Source organism: Parasteatoda tepidariorum, chromosome 6 (genome assembly GCF_982258835.1).
Source record: "Parasteatoda tepidariorum strain Cologne lab strain chromosome 6, Ptep-v5.0, whole genome shotgun sequence".
Lineage (NCBI taxonomy): Eukaryota > Metazoa > Arthropoda > Arachnida > Araneae > Theridiidae > Parasteatoda > Parasteatoda tepidariorum.
This window is the reverse complement of record NC_141760.1, coordinates 33,838,705-33,861,853: the sequence shown is the minus strand read 5'-3', so window position 1 is coordinate 33,861,853 and position 23,149 is coordinate 33,838,705. Positions and strand designations below refer to the sequence as shown.

The following is a 23,149-nucleotide window of genomic DNA, read 5'->3' as shown; positions in this document are numbered from 1 at the left end:
CATAGGCAAAACCCTACAGGGATATCCTATGGTATTTTTTCATGGCAATCCTATGGCAATTTTTTCTAGTGGACTACAAGGAATATTAATCAGAAGACATAAGAAATACTTCCCCAAGGCAAATAGAAAAATTTCGTCTTCGTGAATTCTAAAGACTTACGTACAATTAATTATATAATAATAACAAAAAATAAAATAAAATAGATAGTAATAAAATCAAATAGTACTAATTTTTAAAATTCGGCGTTTTTGAGGTTATGTTTAATTTATTGAATAATTTGTTTGATCAATTATTATATTAATAAATAAATTTTTAACAAATTATATTTTGATTCACAAGCTTGAAAATTAAATTTCAGCTAAGACAAAAATTTAATTTCATAGATGTGCAAATGGATATCATGTATTATTCGTAACAGTTCATGAATATTCACTAAAAATCTTGTTGTATTAAGATGTTTATGTATGTACGCGGGAGCGTGTGAAATTTAGATATCCAGCTCTTTTCTTATAATAATTTCTCACAAATTTTAATGCTTTGTTCAATTTTTTTTTAAGAAATTTATTTCTGATTCTCTAGTGAAACTTTTAAACGAATATAAGCCGGAGTTGGAGTTGAACTCTCCTAAGAGTCCAGAGTCGGAGTTCAACTACCGACTCCACAGCTTCAGTTTTGACGGTTTATTAGAGTTCTGTATGAAGCATTACAGTATGAAATATTATGTTTTTACCATTATACGTAAAATCTCGGAGGAGTGGAAAATACCCCCAACCCATAATTGGTACAAGGGATTAAAACCAGGTTTATCCCTTGACCTCCCGTATGACAGACGTACCCGGACTGTTCTATCAAGGCTTGCTAGCGGTCACATCAAGTGCCTCACTTTCAACAAGGGCAGGAAAACCTTCGTCACCTGTACCAAGTGCCAAATTCATCAGGCTTCTCCTGAGCACCTCTTGGATTGCATGAAACTTTCTAAGGAGGATCTCTTTAGCAATCCTCTCCTAATCTTCGACTTCATTTCAGTCAACGAACTCCGTCAGTCAGTGAGGATAAGCAACAACAACCATTATTTGTCAGCGATGCCAACTTGCTTCTCCGAATTTTCTAATGGTAGCAAAATTTATGTTTCAATCTATCGTATCTTTCAAATTAATTTTTAATAATAATAGTATTAAAATTGTAATTAATAATGAAATTGTAATTATTAATGAAATTGTAATTAATAATGAAATTGTAATTAATAATGAAATTGTAATTAATAATGAAATGATAATTAATAATGAAATTGTAATTAATATAAAAATTTTAATAAATAATTGGATACATATAAATTACGTCATCGTAGGCAAATCGTGGCATTTGTCAATTAAGAAATCATTCATGTTCGACACACACACGTGACGTGGCTTCAGGTATCCGATTAAATCTGATTTAAATCACACGGTTAGACATAATCACTTCATTTCTTCTCGAGTTGCCAGTACCCAGTTAAAAGTTATTTTGCACACCACAACTAATAAATTATCCAAATGTTCATAAATAAAGCCACTTTGGTTCGTAATTTTGAGCTGAATTTCTAAAAGTGTGGTCAACTTTAATCAGTATTCTGAAAGTTCTGGTTTTGATTTTCTGCCATTTTATGTAATATTACTTTATAGAGAACATAGTCGTTGGCATATCAGCTTCAGAAAAAATTTATTATGAAATTAAAAAAAATTACAAGTATAAATTTTCAAGTATCTGGAAACTAAGAAAATTTTATGAGTGATTTATTCTTAATGGTTCCTTTAAAAATGTTGGATGTACTTCATAGTGTCTTCTTGATAAATGAAATTTTTTGCAAAAATGATTGAATAAAAAATAAAATTTTCGTAAAATAAAATAGAGGCTTTATTTTCTCTACAACCAACTGTATCCATTGAAGTAGAAATTCGCCTGAGAGCTCGGTTTAGCATGAATGAAGGAGCTCTGTCTGGTTGCTATAGTGATCATCATCTCTTTATTCAGGCGTGGGCGTACTTGGTACAAAAATACCTTTTTCGAAGTCCAGGACAGATGCACTTAGTTAAGTCGAGAATTCTGTCTTAAAATCGAATGCAAAAAAATAACAATTATGAGAAAAAAATGAAAGGGAAAAATATGGATCGATATTCTTTGAAAGGAATTGATATAACTCTTTTAAGTCATATAAAATGAAACTTTGGCATTTCAATACATTATTTTCTGTTAGTAGTATGAAATTTTCTGTTCGATAAATTAAGGGAAAAATTTTGTGTTTTAATAAATAAATAAATAGAATAAAATAATGAAATAATTTCATATCCAAGCGTAGATTTTATTGCATTAAACATTTTGATTAACCTGTGAGTCGACGTTCCTATGAGCTTTTTCTTAAAACACAAATGTTAAGTTTCTTAGTTCATTATTAAAAATTATCTGAAAGAAGCATAACAATTCGGTTCACAATGGTCCAGTTCACTATAATATAAGATTCTGGAATTGGGATACTACCATATTTTAAAATTAGGGAATTAGTAGAAGTTTAGAAAATATCAGAAAAGCTTACGTATATATGCATCACTACAGAATGTTGAGTTTTTGCAACAGTTGTAGTCTAGTGTGAGCTTTATTATGTTGATTTAAAATAAATGCTTATAAGGAAATAATTGCACCTTCACTTTAAAATTTATTTAATTGTTTGTGTTTAAAATAGTCTTTCTAAACGATACTAAACGCTAAAGTCCGACCGATTCTGAATATCCTTTTATAATGGTTCGATAATGGCTATAATGGTTCGATGATGTTTAAACTTAAATAAATTTTAACCAATAGTAATTTTTTTGATAGGGATTTATCCTTAGAAGAGGACATTAAGCACTAACGGGTACATTCTTAACTGAATCTTATCAATGTATTATAATTGTGCACAGTCAGCAAGAAAGAAAAAACGGATCACCTTTTTATAACTTTTGAACGGTTTGACGGATTTTCATTCTGTAAAGTGCTTTGGTGTTATCCCCCCAAAACTCTCTTATATGTATCACAATTACAGGGTTCATATGCACCTGAAAAAAATTAAAAAGTGGTAGTAAAATGAATATAATTTTTTTTAATATTAATATGATTGTAGCTATCATAATATTTTCTTTTCCTTAAGTAAATATATATAGATCCAAAGGTGGCGGATATGAAATTCTAATTCACCAGTTGATGCCGTTACGAAATTTTCAGCTTCCTAATTACAAAGTTGATACCAACTATTTGTTTTTTTAAGATGCTTACAAGCCCTGCAGTTAACTCTAACCGTGGCAGAAAAGGCTTATTTTGACCCAAAAAATGAATTTTTTCTTTCGAAACATTCCTTTCCCTCCGCAAAATTCGGATTTATCATCCTCTATATAGAGACAGTAGACAAAATTTTAAAAGCTGGCTTTTATAGCGTAATAGCTGTAACGGTAAAACTTGTTACTATAATGTTATTTTAATGTGTCACGTTTCTCTTCATACCTTTTGAATGATTGGTTCAACTACAATAATTCTATTTTTTTTCACTAAAAGTTATAAGTCCTCAATTCGAAAGAAAAATATGCAAATGTAATGGGGAATTTAGATTAATTAAATTTATTAATGATGGAAAAAAATTGCACAAGTAAGATATGGAAATTTTTTATATGTTTAGAAGTTTCAGATTTTTTGAAACCAAAATCAGAATTTTCACGTATTTTGATTTAAAAAGAAAGGTGTTTAAAATTGATGGAAAGAATTGTAGAATGGTATTAGAATGACACCCCGTTTTGCGATTGCATTGCCAAGTTGCAATACTTAATATTATACGTCATACCAGTTAACTTATAGATAAAAGAGTTAATTCTTTCCTTAATCATTTTTACATATATATTTCTTTTCTTTCTTTATTTATAGAACATTGGGAACCTGGGCCGCGCAGAAGGCCCATATCCCATACATTATGAAAAAGAATAAAAGGTTAAAATAAAAGACAGTTTGAGTTCAGCAGTTTTATGGGGGGGGGGGGGCTGTTACTGGGAGACAAGAACCTTGCTTCTATAACTGAAAGAAAATGAAAATAATAAGAGCAACTTGCTGTAGTTTTTTTTTCACATAAAATTAAGAAATGTTCATATTTTTAAAAATTTTGTACTTAAAAAACTGGTAGATTGTCATCTTTTTTAATTTAATATTTCCCCTTTTATTTGTGTGTTTTAGAATATACTTCCATTCCAACCCTCTTCATTAGTAATCTAGTAACAGATTCATTAAAGCTTTAATTTCCAATAGTAGTTCTACTGCTTTTTAAATTTTACAAGATTACGTTTTACATACATAGATTCGGTTGAAAAATTTTACTATAAAATTCTAGATAATTTGTAATCAGCTGTAAAAATATTTTGAATTGAATGCTAACGAAATGAGAATGGTATGTGAAATTACACTCCATTTTTAATTACATCGCCAAATCGCAATACTTCATTTACATATTGAGCCGTGGTGGCTCAGGGGATAGAGAGTTCGCCTTCCAAGCTGCAGAACCGGGTTCGGATCCCAGCGATGGCTAGTCGATACGAATTCCTCACCCGACTCGCACCGACCACAGTGCTGACATAAAATATCCTCAGTGGTAGACGAATCATGAGTTAGAGTCCCCTTCCTGTCAGGCTAACCGTGGTAGGTTTTCCTCTCCATGTAACGCAAATGCGGGTTAGTTCCATGAATAAGTTCTCCACGAAGGCAAATTTCTCCCAATACTTGATCCATGAGTTCCCTTGTCTTCTGGATTGGGTTTAAAATTACAAGGCTACGGAGTTGAACATCAGTAGTCGTAAACCCAAAATCGGGTCAGCTGATCAATGACGATTATAAAATGAAATACTTCGTATTAAACTTTATATGATTTAACCTATAAATGAAAGAGCTAATCCTTTCTTTAATCATCTATGCCTGGCAAATTAAGAAACGCCCATATTTTTAAGAATTTTGTAGATAAAAGACTGGTAGATAGTGATATTTTTTCTTTTTTGTAAATTACGAGTTTAAGTTTCAGAATATCCTTTAAACCGTCTTCGTTATGGATCTAGTAACAGTTTCATTAAAACGTTACCCCCCCCCCCCTGCAATATTGTTACTGCGCTTAAATTTTACAAAACTCCGCTTTACGAATGAAGATAAGGTAGAAAATTTTAAGTGCGAAAAAATTGAAATTTTTTCTTTAAAATTCTAGGTAATCTGATTTAATATTTTGAATTAACCCCTTGGAGACGGGTGATTCAGAAAAGCATTTGTACAAAATCAGAATCAAGTTGTAATTAAATAAAAAACGGTAACTTAAATGTAGTCGTTGCTAATTTGACAGATTTACTTTGCTTTTACTTTAATTATTGTTAGTTTAATCATATATACTAGTGGGCTGCGCCCCCTGCTCGCTGACGCTCGCCAACCCCCGAAAATTGCTACGCAATCTTATATGTTTTAACCCTTTGTCGCAGAATTTCGATAAAACATATTTTCCATACTTTTTTCCTTATTTTTGAATGAAATAATGTCAAAATAAGTAAAAAAATATTATATTTAGCATTCTAATAATTTATGGTTATGAAATATAGCATGAAACATAGGTTGTCTTTTTCTGCCTTTAATCAATTATTCATACATTCTTGAATATGAATGGAAAAAAATTCAAACCACTGTTTTTGGATTTTATACTTTAGTACTATATAATTCCGATAATCTGACAGTTTTTTCAGTAGTTATTGGACTGTATTTTATAATTAAAAAGTATCGAAATATATTTTTGCTTGTAATTAGAGCGTCAAAAAATCTATAACAGGGGCACCGGTGTCCAACTTGTATCAAAGGGTTAAGGTACAGGTCGATATAACTTATGAACATTCTCTGACTATCAATTAAAAACGCTCAAGTAAAAAACGCTGAATTAAAAACACTCAAAATTAAAACATATATCATAATACTTTCCCCCCTTGAATTTAGAGTTTTTAAATAATAAAATTCATATATAAAATCAATTTTGGATATTTTTCTTCTTTTATGATACAATTTTATTGTTATAAAACAAGAAAAGTGAGAATAAATTCACTCGATATTCTTTGGGAAAAAAATGTGAAGGCGTTTCAAGCTTTGTTTTCAAATTACAATGAAATATTTATTACCGTAGTTAATTTTTAATACGTCATTAGTGTAATACGTTTTATTAGTATTCTAAATAAAAAAAAAATTTGTTATCTATAATACATTTTATGTTCTTCCTAAAATCGTTTTACTCATGAATCTAATGGCTGAATTAATGTATTATTTGAAATATGGCGTGTTACAGTGATAGCCAAAAGTAGGTGACTGTGATATTAAAAAACGAATTTTAAAAGACCATTTCTAGTTTAAAAAAACAAACAAAAGTGAATTAAAAATTTTGAAAACATGAAATCAATAAAGCGAAGCTATATTTAGCTTTTCATGAATTCCTCCCGATAGTTTCAAAATATTTGAATGAAATAAACCGTCGCGTAGATCAGAAACATGAATGGATTCGGATCAATCACATTCTATAAACGGAGGATGAAGATAAAATGGGTGATGGGGAGTTCTGAGAAAAGGCTCCGGTTGCTATGGCAATCATCTTCTAGGGCATGCGCAGACAGTAGTAAACATACTGCCTCTAAAGGTATTCTCGAACAATTGGATTATGTTCTAAAAATGAGGTAGGGACTAAAATAGACCTCGTTTTATAACGAGAATGAACGTCGTGGACACTCCATCGGACACCAGAGCGATTAAAGAAGACTTCCACCTCGAAAAGTTTAACAGTTTTTACCTCAAAGACCTCCAATATTTAAATCTATGTGGCTTACCATTGACTCGACATGTACTTCTCGATGACGATGTCGAAAGCTCGTTGGCGTACTTGAATCTAAATGGCTTTCTGGCCAAATTGATTCTGTCGCCAAATTTTCGGGCTTATTTTGATGTCTTCATGGAACTGAAATTGGGAGACTGTTTTGATCAGTATCAGGAAGTAGTAAATCGCAGGTATCAAGAATGCCAGGAGCCGAGAATTTTGGAGGTTTACATTGAGACATGTGTGCGGTTTTCCCGCTGTGAGACGAGGTCTCAGCGGAAAGTGGTATTCGATCGAGTTTTGGACAATTTGTTCGAAGCTAACAGTGATGATGTTAGTCCTTTGGAGAGTATGATAAATGTGATTAAGAAGAAGGATTGCTCTCTAAGAGAGATATCATTTATAAGCATGAGCCCATTTAAATTAAACTATTTTTTTCAACAATTGAAAAAGTGCTATGCTGATTATCTGACAAAAGATGATTGTCTCAGCTGTCCTTTGCAGGTATTGTTGAGTCATGATCTTTGGGGACCAGTACACAAATGTTTTGCGGAACCATCAGCTTCAAATCTAGCAGTAGCCTTGAATCACGGGTTCGAACTGAAAATCACGAAGCCACAATTACAATGGTATCTTAAAAACATACTAACCAGCAAAAGAAATCCAATATATGATGAGAATTTCTATTTTTGGTGAGTAAAAAAAAATTATCTGTAAAGAAGTAATAGGTAACATTTCCTGATTTTAGAAATTTAATTATATTAATTTATTATGTTAAGGATTTAATATGTTAAAATTTAAAGTTAAATGGATAATATGTTAAGTGAAATTTTGGAAAGATCGTGACAGTGAGTTTTGAAAAGCCTAACTTCAAAATTTGGAGGATGATTGGCTGGAAACACTATTTAACTAAGTTTTTTTTTAAAGGGAAGTTTATTTTCAAAGATATTGTAAACAGCTCATTAAGTTTCTATTTATTCAAAAACTTGTGGTCTTTACTCATTCACATTTATCTATTTTATTTACCTTTTACCTGCCAAACTCTTGTCTAACAGTAATTATTAAATTACCTACATTGAAAAAGTGGTAACAAGTTTGCATTTATATTAGATGGAAATTTTCTGCAGTAAGTAACCAATTCAGTTAAAAACATAAAAATTTGACTTCAGGACACGATATATATCACAAGATATGTAATTTTATATTTTTATTATATTTTGGTTGATAGGTATATATAGCTTTTCCAACTGTAATAAAAGTTTTAAGTATTTAACACTTTAAAAAAGAAACTCATACCTGCAAACTTTTACAAAAACTTTATAAAAAAAATTAAGAATACATATAAATATGTAATACTATCGTGGTAGTTCGCATAAGCTTTTTCAAAATGCAGCGTATGTTTCTATCTAAAATTGCAATTTAAATTCCATTTTACTACCACTTGGGAAAATCATCCTCGAAAAGATTAAAAGTGGACAGGTATGCATGTTCTAAGAATAGAATATTGACATTCAAATGATTAATGAGAGTCAAAACGAAAAACAGGTAAAACCATTTCATTTCTAACTTGATTTCGCGAAGAATAAATGCCCATGATTACCAAGACGTACTGCTAATTACTACCCATAAACGAAAAAGCATTCTTTTAACTTTTAATAAGAATTGGTAGCTAAGTCTCTTTATTTCTCCCGAAAATAAGTTACAGATTGAATAGTTTTACTACCTGTTTTTTCTCTTTTCCGGGTAACAAACAGCTCTGATTAATATAAAGAAATTTCTTCTCTAAAATAAATAGGGATAGATAAATTCTAATTAAAAATAGTAAAAGCCTAATAGTGTGAGCTTCTAATTCAGTATTTAAAAAAAGGCTAGGTGATAAAATTTAAACTATAAATATATGCATTTTAAATTATTGATATTCGTGACAAAATATTTTTTAATTCTACTTCTTTCCTTTTCTATTAACTTTTTCGTTTTTTAAATATGTAGCAGCATTGGAAAAAACAAACTATAATGATAATTATTTTATTATTACTCTGATTAGATTTAAACTAGAAATCTTGTTTCCCAAATAAATTTGATTTCGTTATTATTACTATTTTTAACCCTTTGTACTTTTAAATGCTGTTTGATCTAATATCAGCACTACAGCATTTAGAATACACAATATACTACTGTTAAACAGTTTTAAAATTCTTAAAATAATGTGGTTACTAATTATTAACATATAAAATTTCCTAATTTTAAAGTGGTGACTGTTATTGGTGACTCCGTGGGGACATCGGAGTGCAACGGGTTAATAAGTGAGAATGCTCGTTTCCTAACTATAAAGTTTCTTTTATTAACATGCTGAATGCCATGGGGGTCACTGGGCTTGCTCGTTGCGCAACGGGGGTCACCGGTGACCGGCGAAGCCAAGATTATTAGAAACACATAATTCAAGTAAATTTTTAAATTTTTTTAATATTATTATCGTTACTAAAATGGTTTGAAGAAACTAATGCAATATAGAACACACAAAAATAGTTTTATTTATATACACAGAGATGCCAACTTGCTCCGGACAGCGAATAAATATTTTCAAGCGGTAGTTTATTAATTGTGATTCTTGGTTTAATAAATTCAATTTAGTAGATTTTTATCCACCATTATTTCTAAACAATTCGTAGGCTATTATTATTCACCACTTTTTTCAGATATGTCATGCTAAATTTTTTAAAAAAACTAGCAAAATCTGTCTAATGTTTGCAAATTTAGTTTGTAGTTATTTACTGTTGTGGTCTGATGGGCAAGTCATGTAAAATTAGCGTGGCATTCAACGTGTTAAACAAAACGTCACAGTTTCACTATGGGGATGTATAAACACTAAAAATTTTTTAACTATATCAACTCAAAACGAGTTGAAAACTCATTATTTGAGGCCAAAAAATTTCGGTAAGATAAATAAAGGTTTTGGCAAGTCTGAAGGAAATTAAAATGTTATAGTGTTATATCAAAAAGTAAAAGTGGTACTAAAAATATGTTTAAGGTTTGTTCAATACTCAAGGTTTATTTTTCAATTTATTTTAAAAATATTATGGATTGTTTCCGTATATAATTTATAATGTAAATGTATATAATTTAGGTTATAAATGTGTTGGAGTAGCTTCGAAATCCTGTGTTCCTTACAACGATAGACAAATAAAACAACACTACCCTGGACTCCCAAAGGTTCATCAAAATGTTTAAACTGCTAGTAAAATTTATAATATAAACTACATTCCTTGTTTTCAAGTATCGATCATTAACCTTTTTTGATTGCAGCAAAGGTTTGTCAACAAGCCAGTCAACTACTATGCTTTTTACAAAACTTTTCATAGAGTGATACACAATCAAAAACTAAAGCTTTCAGAATTTTGGTTCATCTTGCGAAAAATTTATTAGTCTCACCACAAGTGATCTAGAACAAAGGAACATAAACTTTTCATATGAACTTTTAAATCATTCATACGTAGTGTCGCGGAAAAGGTTCCTTGGGGTATTCATCCACTTTTCCTTCGAGGTTAATATCTTCCTTGCCTGTACTCCATGCATGATTCTTTATCGCCTTACGAGATCATCGCCAACAAAACCAATTATTTTTATTTTTTGAAATGCCGGATGCTATTTAGGCAAAGTATGAAATAATCGTCCTGATGAGGTTGTTATGCAAATGATGTGCATGTTACTGTGAATGACCGAAATCGGTGGTTGTTGACTTTCACCGGTGAACGTTGACAAACAAATCAGTCGCTTTGGTGAATGTCCGAAATATGTATTACATCCGATTAGATATTAATCTTTTCGAGGATATAATTACATTTATTCGATATTTTAATACTTACTGACGATAGATTAGAACAAACATCAGTGTTTGGAGTATCGGGTAAATATATACCGGGCAATGGCACTTGACTTTAAAAAAACATCAGTGTAGGGTAACCGGGCAAATGTATACCGGGCAGTGGCACTTGACCTTAAAAAAACATCAGTGTAGGGTATACCAGACAAATGTATACCGGGCAGTGGCACTTGACCTTAAAAAAACATCAGTGTAGAGTACACCGGGCAAATGTATACCGGGCAGTGGCACTGAACCTTAAAAAACATCAGTGTAGGATATACCGGGCAAATGTATACCTGGCAATGGCACTTAACTAGACCTAGTATGACTAGACCTTTGGTAAATGTCCGAAATATATACTAGGTCTAGTGCCACTTTTGCTATAACTTAAATATTAAAAAAAAATTAAACAAAGCATTTGAATCAATTTTGAACAGATAACGAAATTATTGCTTCAAAATTAAAAAAATAATAATAAAAACTGCGCCAGATAAGAGTAATTGAAGTAGTTGCTTTATACAGCGCATGTGCGGCGAAAAATTTAAAAAAAAATTATCCAGGTGCATCTAACTCTAACTCAGTGGCGCGACAGCCCATTAAGAGGGCCAAGGCCGACTGTGCCCATCTCAGTTTTCTTGACCTTGGGCTCTGGGGTGCAGGAGCATATGTTCCGGTCGGGTGGTCAGCCGAACGCGGAACCCCCAGTGTTAGTTCCCAAGCATGCTTGGTACTCATTTTATCGACCCACTGAAGGGATGAAAGGCTGAGTCGGCCTTGCCCGGCCCAAGGATCGAACCAAGGACCTGTGGCACGGCAGCGCGAAGCGCTACCACAGGTGCATCTAAAAGAGGATGAATATCCCAAGACACCGCGAAAAATAACTTTAAATCAAATTTACTAAACAATGAATTATACTTTAAAGCATAAACTTCGCTACCATAAGAAGAAATTTTCCCACAAAGCTCAAAAAGTTGACAGCTCAATATAGAATTCTGATGCGTGCTGGATGAATAGTATCTAATTTGAAGTGGCTGCGAAATTAGGAAAACCTTAAAATACTTTGATGAGTAGTTTGTTACCATTAGAATATTTTTGTCAAACCCCAGGAAGCCATGACGCTAAAACTTTTTTCTTTCGGATTCTTTTTCCTTAATGGGATACTGCGACCTATGAAACCCGGGCATAGGAGAAATTTAAAGCTTATTCCCAAAGTAAAGCAGCATTTAATTTTCGAATTTGGAAGCATGGCTTATATGATAGTTACCTTGTTAATTTATGAATTGCTCCTTTTCGTTTTTTTAGTTTAAAAAGCAGATTAATATTACTGAATTCTTTAAATTAACTAATAAAATTTAACACACTATATTAATCGTGAAACAATTTTGATTTTGCTGTTGAATAACAATAATTACGCCCGATAATTAGGTACTAAAAATGTTTTATTTATACCTTTTATCCAGAAGAAATTAAGTATTTGTAGCTATAGTGCGGCTTTCAGGAGAACTCCTCCAGACATTAGTCTCGCGTCATGGCGGATACCATGGTTACGAGGGAAAGTCACTTCGAATAGGGGTGTGGGGAGAATAGTTTTGTCTTGATTTTTGCATAAGGTCAGCGTGAGTAAACCAATCGACACCTTCATTCCTCCAATGCACCCTCATTAGAAATGTGCTCTCGCTTGTTACCATAGCAGCAGACAGCCCTAGACATTTAGTCTGGAGGAATTCTGAAAATAAACTTCCAATCAAATTCACCACATCTCTAGAAGAGCGGTTCCCAATTTCTTACTACAACGGAACCCTCAATGATCGAGTATCTTTTGGCGGAACCCTAAATACACTGGTTATCATAAATTAAGGAAAATTCACAAAAATCGCGATAACTCAAGAAATTACACATGGAATTTTATGAAACTTACCCACAATATACAACACATAGTAAGGTATTAAACAACATAAAAAGAAATTATCAGACATTAATAGTAGTATAGAAATTAGCACATGTATAAAATAAACAAATTGGAAGTATCGGTTTGCAATAGAAAAAGTACCTTTAATATGGAATATGATTGCCTCTAGAAGCAATACAGCACAAACAGCGATGTGTGATGCTTTCAATTATGCGGTCTATCAGTTCAATAGGAAGTGAGAGCCATTGCTCTTGTAAAGCAGTTGCAAGCGTGGCAAGGGTCTGAGGGGGCGGATTGATGGCAGATACACGCCTCCCTAGAGCATCCCAAACGTGCTCGATAGGATTCAAGTCCGGGGATCGAGCTGGCCACTCCATGCGAGTAATTGTTTCCTGTTGAAGATAATCATCAACAATGCGAGCTCTGTGTGGTCTTGCATTATCGTCCTGTAACAGGAAGCAATCACCAATTGCCCCGGCATATGGGCGCACATAAGCATCAAGGATGTTGTCTCGATAAACCTGAGCATTCACGGTTCCCCTTGGAAAGACATGGAGGTATGTGCGCCCTCCTAAGGATATGCCTCCCCAAACACAGACACTGCCTCTTCCGTATGCATCTCTTTCACGGATGTTTGATGGATGATAACGGGTCCCAGGTTCTCTCCATATCAAATAACGTCTACTGTCACTTTCTAGACTAAACCTGGACTCATCCGTAAAGAGAACAGGCCTCCATTGATCTGACGTCCAGTGGACATGTTGTCGGGCCCACTGCAAACGGTCTCTCCTATGGCGTGATGTGAGCGGCACGCAAATGGCTGGTCGTCTCGCATACAGAGCCTTCTGCGCACAGTTGACGTTGACACCAACCTTCCGGTGGCTGCAGCAAGAGAGGATCTAAGATGTGTCGGAGTAGCGGTTCTATTCCTGCGTGCACTTAATGTCAAATATCGGTCATCGGCACTGGTCGTAACAGTTGGCCGTCCTTGACTGAACCTCCTAGATGCCGAATCTGTGGTTTGAAATTGCCTCCAAAGTCTATGAACCACAGATGGACTCACATTTAGCCATCTGGCCACTTCTGATTGACTCTGCCCTGCCTCTAGTCTCCCGATGGCTCTCCATCGTAGTTCTTCAGGCAAATGATGCCTAGAGGTCATTATTACGAATTGGCTATCTCAGATTTTCAATGTCGCAATCACAGTAAAATTTGTGTGCTTTCTCTCAAACTTGGACTTTTATGCTCCAGGCAGATGACGTAAGCCGAGTGCAGCGCCACTAATTTGCATATTGCAATTTTACTCAGCTACTCTTAGTGGACAACATATGCAAATTTTGCACGGTTTGGCTTACTTTTGAAAGAGTTATCGCTATTTTTGTGATTTTTCCTTAATTTATGATAACCAGTGTATATGAATAAAATTCATCAGCAGTTGGGAACATACTAATCAAAGAAAAACTATTTATTATTTTGATAATGTTAATGTGAAGATTGAAATTTTTCTCGATGATCCTTTTATCAATAAAACTCTTAAAGTAATAAGTTTTATGTCAAACAGTTGAATTCACAAGCTAGGAATGGTATCTAGTTAGTTTTGAATTTGTTTTTGGTGCATAAATTAGCTCAAAATGAATAAAATAAGCTGAATTATAGTTTACGAAAATGAACTTTTATGAAAGTTCAGGATATCTCTTAACTTTAGCTATCAGAAAAATATAATTCGGTGTTCTTGAATTGGTCATTTTAGTTTGAATTGAAAATGCTAAAAATAATCAACATAGCAATGTTGAATATAAGAATAATCAACATAGCAAATAAAGTATGGTTTGTTCTTTGGATTCAAATATAGTAACAGGCCTTAAAAATCATTACCCAATCAAAAAATTTAAACTCTCTGAACCCCTGTCACTCTTCCACAGAACCTTAAGGTTCCTCGGAACACCTTTTGGGAGCCGCTTCTCTAGAACTGTTCATTGAAACAAAAACTTCTTCCATACAATTATAAAACACGTTTAATTTATCCAGTTATAAATATACAAAAATGAATTTTTATACTTATTTATTATTTGATTTAATGATGACTGAATAATTCTTGAAACGTTAGGCAAGCGTTGCACCATTTTAAATACGCAATTTTTTATGAAAATGTTCAATGTATGTTTTATAACAATGTCCAAAATTTGAACGATATTGATTAAATAATTTCTGAGCAATAAAATCATATTTTTTAAAGATTTAATTTTTCTACCTAAATTATTTAAATTGTGTTTTTTTTTCCCTTTTTGATACGGAAACTAACCAATGTATGTTTTGAGTTTGCTTTGATCTCAGAGTGGTGCTGGTAGAAATGACATGTTTTTTTTTCCCATTACAAATATCAATTATCTTAATCAATTATCAATTATCTCCGTATTGAATACTGGAGTGAAAATTCAAACAGTTTAAAATAACACTCTAATCGCTTCTACTTTTAAAAATTCTTTTAATAATCGCGAATCTATTGTTAACCATTTATGCTAAGCGTTATTTTTTCTTAAAAATAAAAAATTAGTGGTAGTACAAGTGTTTAACTTTCAGAATTTATTTTCTTGAAGCAATGTTATTTGGCTTTCCACAATATATTATTACAAAGCTGACAACCCAAAAGTCCTTGGTACGCCGAATATTTAGCGGCAGAAAAATAATACTTTACTAAACTTTAACTTTGATTACTCTATTTAACTAAACAAAATTTTACTCAGTTTACTTCCAAGTGGTTGTGAGTTCGATTCCCGTTGAATGAGGACTTCCCGTGTAGTAAATGATGACTGGTACTCGCTAAATCTGTCGGGTCACATTATCCTCCATGTTCTCATAACAAATCACTACCTCTGAGAATACTGAATTGGAGATAGATTGTTCTCTGGTTCAGGTCAAAATTACGATCTGTGGATGAATGAATAGATGTATGAATGGGTCCGCTCTATAAGCGGGCCGTGACGTGTGTGTGGCTGAAGTCGTATTCTTGACCATAAATGACGCCACTGAAAAACAAGAAACACACCCTCTGCCTTAAATCCGCTTGGTTTCACCAAGCAGGCTTGCTGGTATTGGCAAGTAGCATTAGAAACAATAACAACAAAATCGCAATCACATCTCTGCAAACTTTTAATTTTTACGAAGATGATTTTCTCCAGTGGCAGTAAAATAAATATTGAATTTTATAATTAGAAATATCTATCGAGAAATATTTATACAAGAAAAAATAATTACTTTCAAGCTATTTCTGGTCTTAAAAGTGTTTAAAATCCTTAAACTATGTCGAAGTGTTGTCGAATGCTGGTGAAATTAGAGAAACTGCTAATTATTTTACGGTTTCACATTGCTTTTTCATTATACTGAGAAAAAAAAGCATAAAAGTTGGCTGCTCTACTTATCCAAAACTTTATATGATACCGCGATGTTAAAAACAAAGCGTACACTATCGGGAAAATTAAAAAAAGAATGTTTCACAGAAAGATTGAAGATAAAATTGTTTTGAATTTCTTTCAACAGAAATATAAGTGCAATTAAAAGAAATATATCTAGATGTTAAAACTGATCAACTTGAATTTCCAGAATTAAAACCTTTAAATTTTCTGAATTTTTAAGAAATTTTTATCATCACTTTTTAAACAGGGTTTCTATGCACCTGGATAAAATAAAAAAGTGGTAGTAATATGTAAATTCAAAATTATTTTGCAATTATATTTGTAACTACCGTAATATTCTGAAAGACTTATTTATATATGTTGAGATTCACTATCTGCTGTTCAGTTGTTTTTTTATTCAAAAGTAAAAGTTCATACTTAGAAATTTTTAATTACTTAATATTGCCACCTTTTAAGATTTACAAGTAGCGTACGAACCCATTGACAATTTATAAATACAAGATGGTCTCAGCATAAAAAAATGTGAAAAATGGTGACAAATACACTGGTGAACAAAATTAAGACAACATCAGAATTGGACACAGCATCAATGGGCTAATGTTCTCTTCACCGATGAGTCCAGATTCAGTCTACAACCTGATTCTGGACGGTTATTGATATGGAGAGAACCTGGAACCCGATACCATCCCAGCAACATTATCGAAAGGGACCATTATGCTGGTGGAGGACTCATGGTTTGGGCAGGGATCATGCAAGATACCCGCACACCGTTCCATGTGTTTGACAATGGTTCCGTGAATGTCCAGAGGTACAGACAGGAGGTCCTAGAGCCCTATGTGCGTCTTTACAGGGGCGCTGCTGGCCCTGAGTTCATTTTTATGGACGACAATGCGCGATCACATTGGCAGACGTGCCAACCTAGCAAAATTAACATTCAGGAGTTTCCCTAACAGGAATTCAGGAGATTTCAGGAGGGGTAAAAAAAGGTGCATGGTATGCAACATTTGGCACTTCTAAGGAATTTTAAGTAAAAAATTTATTAAATATAAGAATGCAAGAAATTTTACACACTAATAGAGCAATAATTGTTTGAAAATATTAAATGGAAATAAAATAATTAAACACAGATTTAGCAACACAAAACTATATTAGGTAGATACTCTTTAAATAAATACCATTTCCTTAATAAAACATTATTCAAAAACCCGACACTGTAATAAAAATACACAAAAACTTTTAAAAAATAAACAAATTGAATAAGTATTTTATTTTAAAAAACCAATTCAATACTAATGTCTGTACAATAAAGAACCAATTATCCGGGATGCTCGGGACCATCGCTATCCCGGATGTCTTAATTTCCCGGTTTCCTGGATCGACAAAAAAGTGTCGTTAATCGATGTTTTATCAAACCCAAATTATAAGGAAAAAATGTAAACACATTTTAAAGTAAGAGAAAAAAGAAAAGCACTCCTAAATCTAAAAAGGAAAAAAATTGTAGAAAAATAAAATTTAAAAGAATAAAAAAATTTGCAAGTTTAGACAAGAAAAACAAGTTTAAAAAATAATTACGATTCCTAAATCAACTAATAAACAAAACCAATGATTAAATAACGCAATATATTTCATGGGGGGGGGGGCGAAAATAAAAGGAAAACCTATTAATCTAAATAAAAACAACACTTGAAAATTATCGAACCGAAACGATAGTTAAAAAACGGCACTAGCATAAATATTAAAACCTAGAACAAGGCAAGATCAACGGACTTTAAAAAAAAAAAAAAAAAAAAACTAATGAAAAAATTTGGTAATACAAATAATTTTATTGAGTGCAAAATTTATCATGAAAAAGAGAAAAAAAACGTAGTGGAATCAGAAAAACGAAACTGCAATCTGCTTCATAAAATAATTGTATGCTTAAATTAATAAACAATTCTCCTTTTTTTTTTTTTTTTTTTTTTATAAAAACGCGATTTTTAATTAAAGCAGGTGTGATTCCACATCAAGAAAAACTTGCGAATGATACCGCACTTCCAAAGAATCAGAATTTATTCAAAAGAAAAACATTTTATTTTTTATTAATCGATGTCAAATAGATAAATATATTTTTCTCTTTCATCTTCTGTTCACTGATATGCATGTGCAATGCATTTTCCCCACCCCCTCGTAAATCAAACTAGCAAACGAAATTATCATGCCACTCCTTTGAGTTTAACGACCTAAAAGAGAATAAAGATCTAAAATCTTCAAGGTCGCGGAAGAAATGACGTTTCTCTGGGTAAACGGGGAAAAAAATTCTTCCCTTCCTCACATTTTCCTCTACTAAACTTCAAGGATTAGTCCAGTTTCCGCTTTTTTTTTCTTCATATCGTTTTAGTTCAAAATGGCGGGAGAACAGAGCAAATTTTTTTTCCGGATTATCTGGATACCAGATAAATGGTTCTCTACTGTATGCATGAAAAAAAGAGTTGCAGACTTAGCTCTCCGCAATTAAGTCTTGCTAAAGTCATTGGTACATGATTTGTTGAAATTGATCCATACTTCCGTTTCGACTTAAGACATCCTTGAAATTTTTTTTTTTTTTAAATATACGAAGACTAAACGAATAATTGATATCACGTTGCTAGTTTACGAGCTTGTTGCCAACCGTGGAAAAATACGCATTAAAAACTATAAAAACAGCAAGATACAATATCAATTCCAACTATCGAGAGTACGAGTTTCCCCACTCCTGAACGGACGTCACTCGATAACGACATGTGACGTCATTGCATTCAACTCCACACGAAAGAAGAGGAAGATTTCACCCGCCCCCAGTGTAAGGGGGCGGGTGAAATAGGAGTGTTTTTAGAGGTAACGTTGAAGAGGGGGGAAAATAAAGCATGTTCAGCTACGCTTCAGGCAGATGGTAGTTTGATAAGAGGGGATGGAATTCAAGCTGAAAGAAAAACTTACCTTCGCACTCGCGGAAAAATTAGGTAATTTTGAGTTTGGCCGTCGATCGCAGTAAAATTCGGGAGTTTTTCAAATCAATTCCGGAGGGCGGGAGAATAACTCAAAATTCGGGAGACTCCCGCAAAATGCGGGAGAGTTGGCACGTCTGCATTGGGCTCTCATACTTGATGAGTATCTGGAAAGCGAGGATATTCAGCGAATGGATTGGCCAACCAAATCCCCTGACCTGAATCCTATTGAACATGCTTGGGATGTTCTTGGGAGAGCTATTGCGATGCGCCAACCTCCCCCTAGAACCATTCTGGAGTTAAAAATTGCTCTGGTGGAAGAATGGGAATGTCTTCCTTAACTCCTTTATTAACAGCATGCATACTCGTTGTGCATGCTGTCTGTCAGGGGTGACCATACACCATACTAGAGGCAATACACACTGTACAAGCCTCACTTTTATTGTCATCTTTTATCCTTAAGTTCAGATTACATTGGATTTATTTGCAATAGGTCTTGCCAGTGAATGGCACTTTCATTTTTGTTTTGTATACTTTATTACCATGGAATAAGCTATATCCATACCAAATTTCATTTATTTATATTCAGTATTTTTTGAGATATTTGGGAAAATGCCTTCCATCTCTTAGTTTTATCCACCAGTGTATTTAATGAGGTTATTGTAAGTTTAAAATACATTACTTTGCGTTAAATTTAGGAATTGAGGTGGCCAGTTGTATAAAAAATATTTAATTAACATATATTTTTGGTCAGTAGTCGTTGAGAAATTTTGTTTCCTCTTTTTTTTTATTACTAGTTTTCTGGAATGTGGTTGCACTAAAGCACAACTAAGGTGCTATACCTTAGCCCTTTTCTGATTGCTTTTAGATTCTGTTCCATTATTCTCTTTAAACTTCTTTCTTTTAAGTCTTTCATATCTTTTAAACATTATATTAATTATATTAGAGGTTAAAATGACAAAAGAGCAAAATACATAATTAGAATGAATTCATATTCGCTCATTAAAAAAAACGCGGTTTTTCAGTTTAAGTACTACAATATTAATTGAAGATTCAAAATATGCGAGATTAAGATAAACCACCATGTTTACGTAAACCCTTTGCACTCGAATTTACCTCTCCGCCTCTATAAATTACCTACCACTCTGAATGTTATAAGTCTTTCCCTTCAATGTTCAATAATTCATTTATTTTTGGTTTCTATGTGATGGTGATTGTGCGAACTGTGAGTTTTGTCTCAGTTGTTTTCGTTTTATTTTTAATTTCAGAAAGAAACTCAATTGCAAAAGGGTTAATTTAATTTTATTTTTATAACCGGCGTTGAACAGCCGACCCAATTATGAGTCAATGATCATCATTGTTCAATTCCATAATCTTGTAATTTTGAACTCGATCCAGAAGACAAGGGATCTCCTGGGTCGAATACTGGGACACACTAGTCTTCGTGGAAGACTTTTTGATGGAACCAACCCGTATTTGCGTTGCGTGGAGAGGAAAACCATGAAAACCTCTCATGGTTAGCCCGATGAGTAGGGGATTCCAGCTCATGATTCATCTACCATTGACGATATTTTACGTCAGCACTCTGGTCTGTGCGATTCGAACCCGACCACCGCTGGGATTCGAGCCCGGTCACCTCATCGGAAGGAGAATGCTCGAATCCCTTAGTAAAAGGTTAATTTCATTTTATTTTATAACCGACCTTGAACAGCCAACACAATCTTTGGGTTTACGTTTACTAATGTTCAATTCCGTAGCCTCGTAATTTTGAAACCAATCCAGAAGACAAGGAACTCCTGGATCAAGTGTTGGGAGACATTTGCCTTCATTGAGGACTCCTTGATGGAACTAACCCACATTTGCGTTACATGGAGAGGAACACCTCCCATGATTAGCCTGACGGCAAGGGAACTCCGTCTACCACTAAGGATATTTCACGTCAGTACTGTGATGTCGGTGTGCAAGCCGGATGCGAAATTCGTATCGACCAGTCATCGCTGGTATTCTTACCCGGTTCACCTCATTGGAAAGCGGATGTACTATCCCCTGAGTCCTCATGGCTCTTAAAAAGATAATTAACATAATCCTGATGTTTATGTTAATTTATGTTTACCTTCAGCACGTGGCGGAAAAATATTATTCATTGATTCATATAAAAATATTCATTGCTTATAGTTTCTGCTAAACTAAATTATGCGGCTCAGTAAGAAAGAAAAAAACTTCAATTTTGATTAAAACTGAGTCAATTCTGTGTCTAATGTCGTCTTATTTAAACTGCATTAAAGTGTGCTATTTAGTGCTATCTACATCACTTTATTAAATATTTTTACTCGACAAAATGTGTTTGGTTATTATAATGAAAAGGAATACGCTCCCTGGTGTTAGGGAACATGATATATCTTAACGATATAAGATACCGAATATCATACACTTTCAGTGGCTCGTCTATTGTTTGTTAATTTATTTTCTCTTATCTGCGAATTTGCTACTTATTGTTCTTATGGATTATGATTATATTATTTTTCTTCCAGGTTTAATTATTCAAAAGCCTATCATCTCCACGGCGAGACCAAATCATACAAAAGGCTACTTCTCACATTTCAACTCTTATATGTGATCATGCACAACATGGACACGATGCACAGGCGGTGCCTTAGACTCATATGGAGGACACTCCCGGACCACTATATAACTGCAGACGAGCTCGAGCTAGTGACCAAAGAGTTGCCACTCAGGAAGAAGATGATCCAAGCTTACGAAGCCTTTGTGAACACGGAAAAGTACTTTGAAGTGAAAAGCTACATCAACAGACCAAGATACTTGAAGCACTATTGTCGATGCGTCATCAGGAAATGTTTGATACAAAACAGGAAGCTTCCAGAAGGTATTTCTTCCCTAGAGTTGCCGACAGTTCTGCAGTCGTACTTACTGTTAGAATGCACTGGAATCAGCACACCATTTGCATTTGCGTGATATTATTAAATGTAATGAATAAATGTTTATTTTGTAAATGTTCAGCATCATTGTTGTTTGTGACACTGCTTAGAGTTGAGACCAAATTTGAAAATTTTGGAATACATTTGTTAAAAAAGAACTAGAACTTAATATTTTTATATTACAATTGGAAAAAATATTCTGCTTGCAACTATCATTTAAATATTCTTTTACTACCGCTAGCAAAAGCATTCATCGACTAGTACAAATGTTGGTATATATGCAAATCTGGGTACGCAAATTCCTTAACTAATATTACTAATTTTTGTGGATAATTGTTTACTGCTTTAATTAGTTACTTTAATTTATTTCAATGAAATAATTATTTTAACTATTCGAGTTCCTAGTACTTTAAAAGGCGGTTTTTAACTAATGTATCCACTAAATCGTTTAAAATCATACCCTCCAACTACTACGGAATTTCCCTACTTCAAGAAAATATTTTTTTAAGTGGTAGTAAAGGTAATGTAATATCATTTTAACAATATAGTATGAGAGGAAGGTTGTATACCATTACATATAAATTAATGATACATACATAATATAATACAAAAAAGATCAGAATTCATGGTCATCTCCGATTATTTCATCGTCTGCATATTCATTGCATAATCTATATTCATGAACTTCAGTTATTTCATTACATAGTCTATATTCATGAACTTTATTCACTTCATCTCATAGTCTATAGTCATGATTAGGGCCCTATAAATTATGCGAAGATGCGGAGGATGCGGAAACCCGCATAATTTACAATTTTCCGCGTAATTGCAGCATATCTGTATAATTTTTACTTTTCAGCAAAATGTATTCGTTTACCAGATAAATTTCTCCTTAAGGGTTTTTTTTCAATTGAAATATATCTTCTTTTTCAATTCCAAGAATCTTTTTGGTCAGGTGGTCAGTTCTTTCCAAGAATCCCCCCCCCGGCACATAGCTTCTTATCAGTCGCCATTATCTTCAATAGGAAGCTGGTTGAACAGCTTTCGCGGTGTATAGACAATAGAGGTCACCTCTATGGTATAGACCACAGAGCTAAAAAGTTGGGGAAGAATGACCCTCCCCCAAACTCCAGTCCCACCTCTTTTCTTTGTAGTTCCTGGAACTCCACAAGATATTGCTTGAGGGCCATGCATTCC

The 23,149-nt window shown here is 33.3% G+C and overlaps 1 protein-coding gene across 1 annotated transcript; it reads left to right on the top strand.

The window, feature by feature from the left end:
• The first annotated feature begins 6,665 nt into the window (after positions 1 to 6,665).
• On the top strand, positions 6,666 to 22,027 carry LOC107445878 (uncharacterized). Its single transcript, XM_043042096.3, has 2 exons — positions 6,666 to 7,561; positions 21,548 to 22,027. The coding sequence occupies exons 1-2, from the start codon at positions 6,768 to 6,770 to the stop codon at positions 21,987 to 21,989; spliced, it is 1,236 nt and encodes a 411-aa protein (XP_042898030.2). The 5' UTR covers positions 6,666 to 6,767; the 3' UTR covers positions 21,990 to 22,027.
• Positions 22,028 to 23,149: the final 1,122 nt, after the last annotated feature.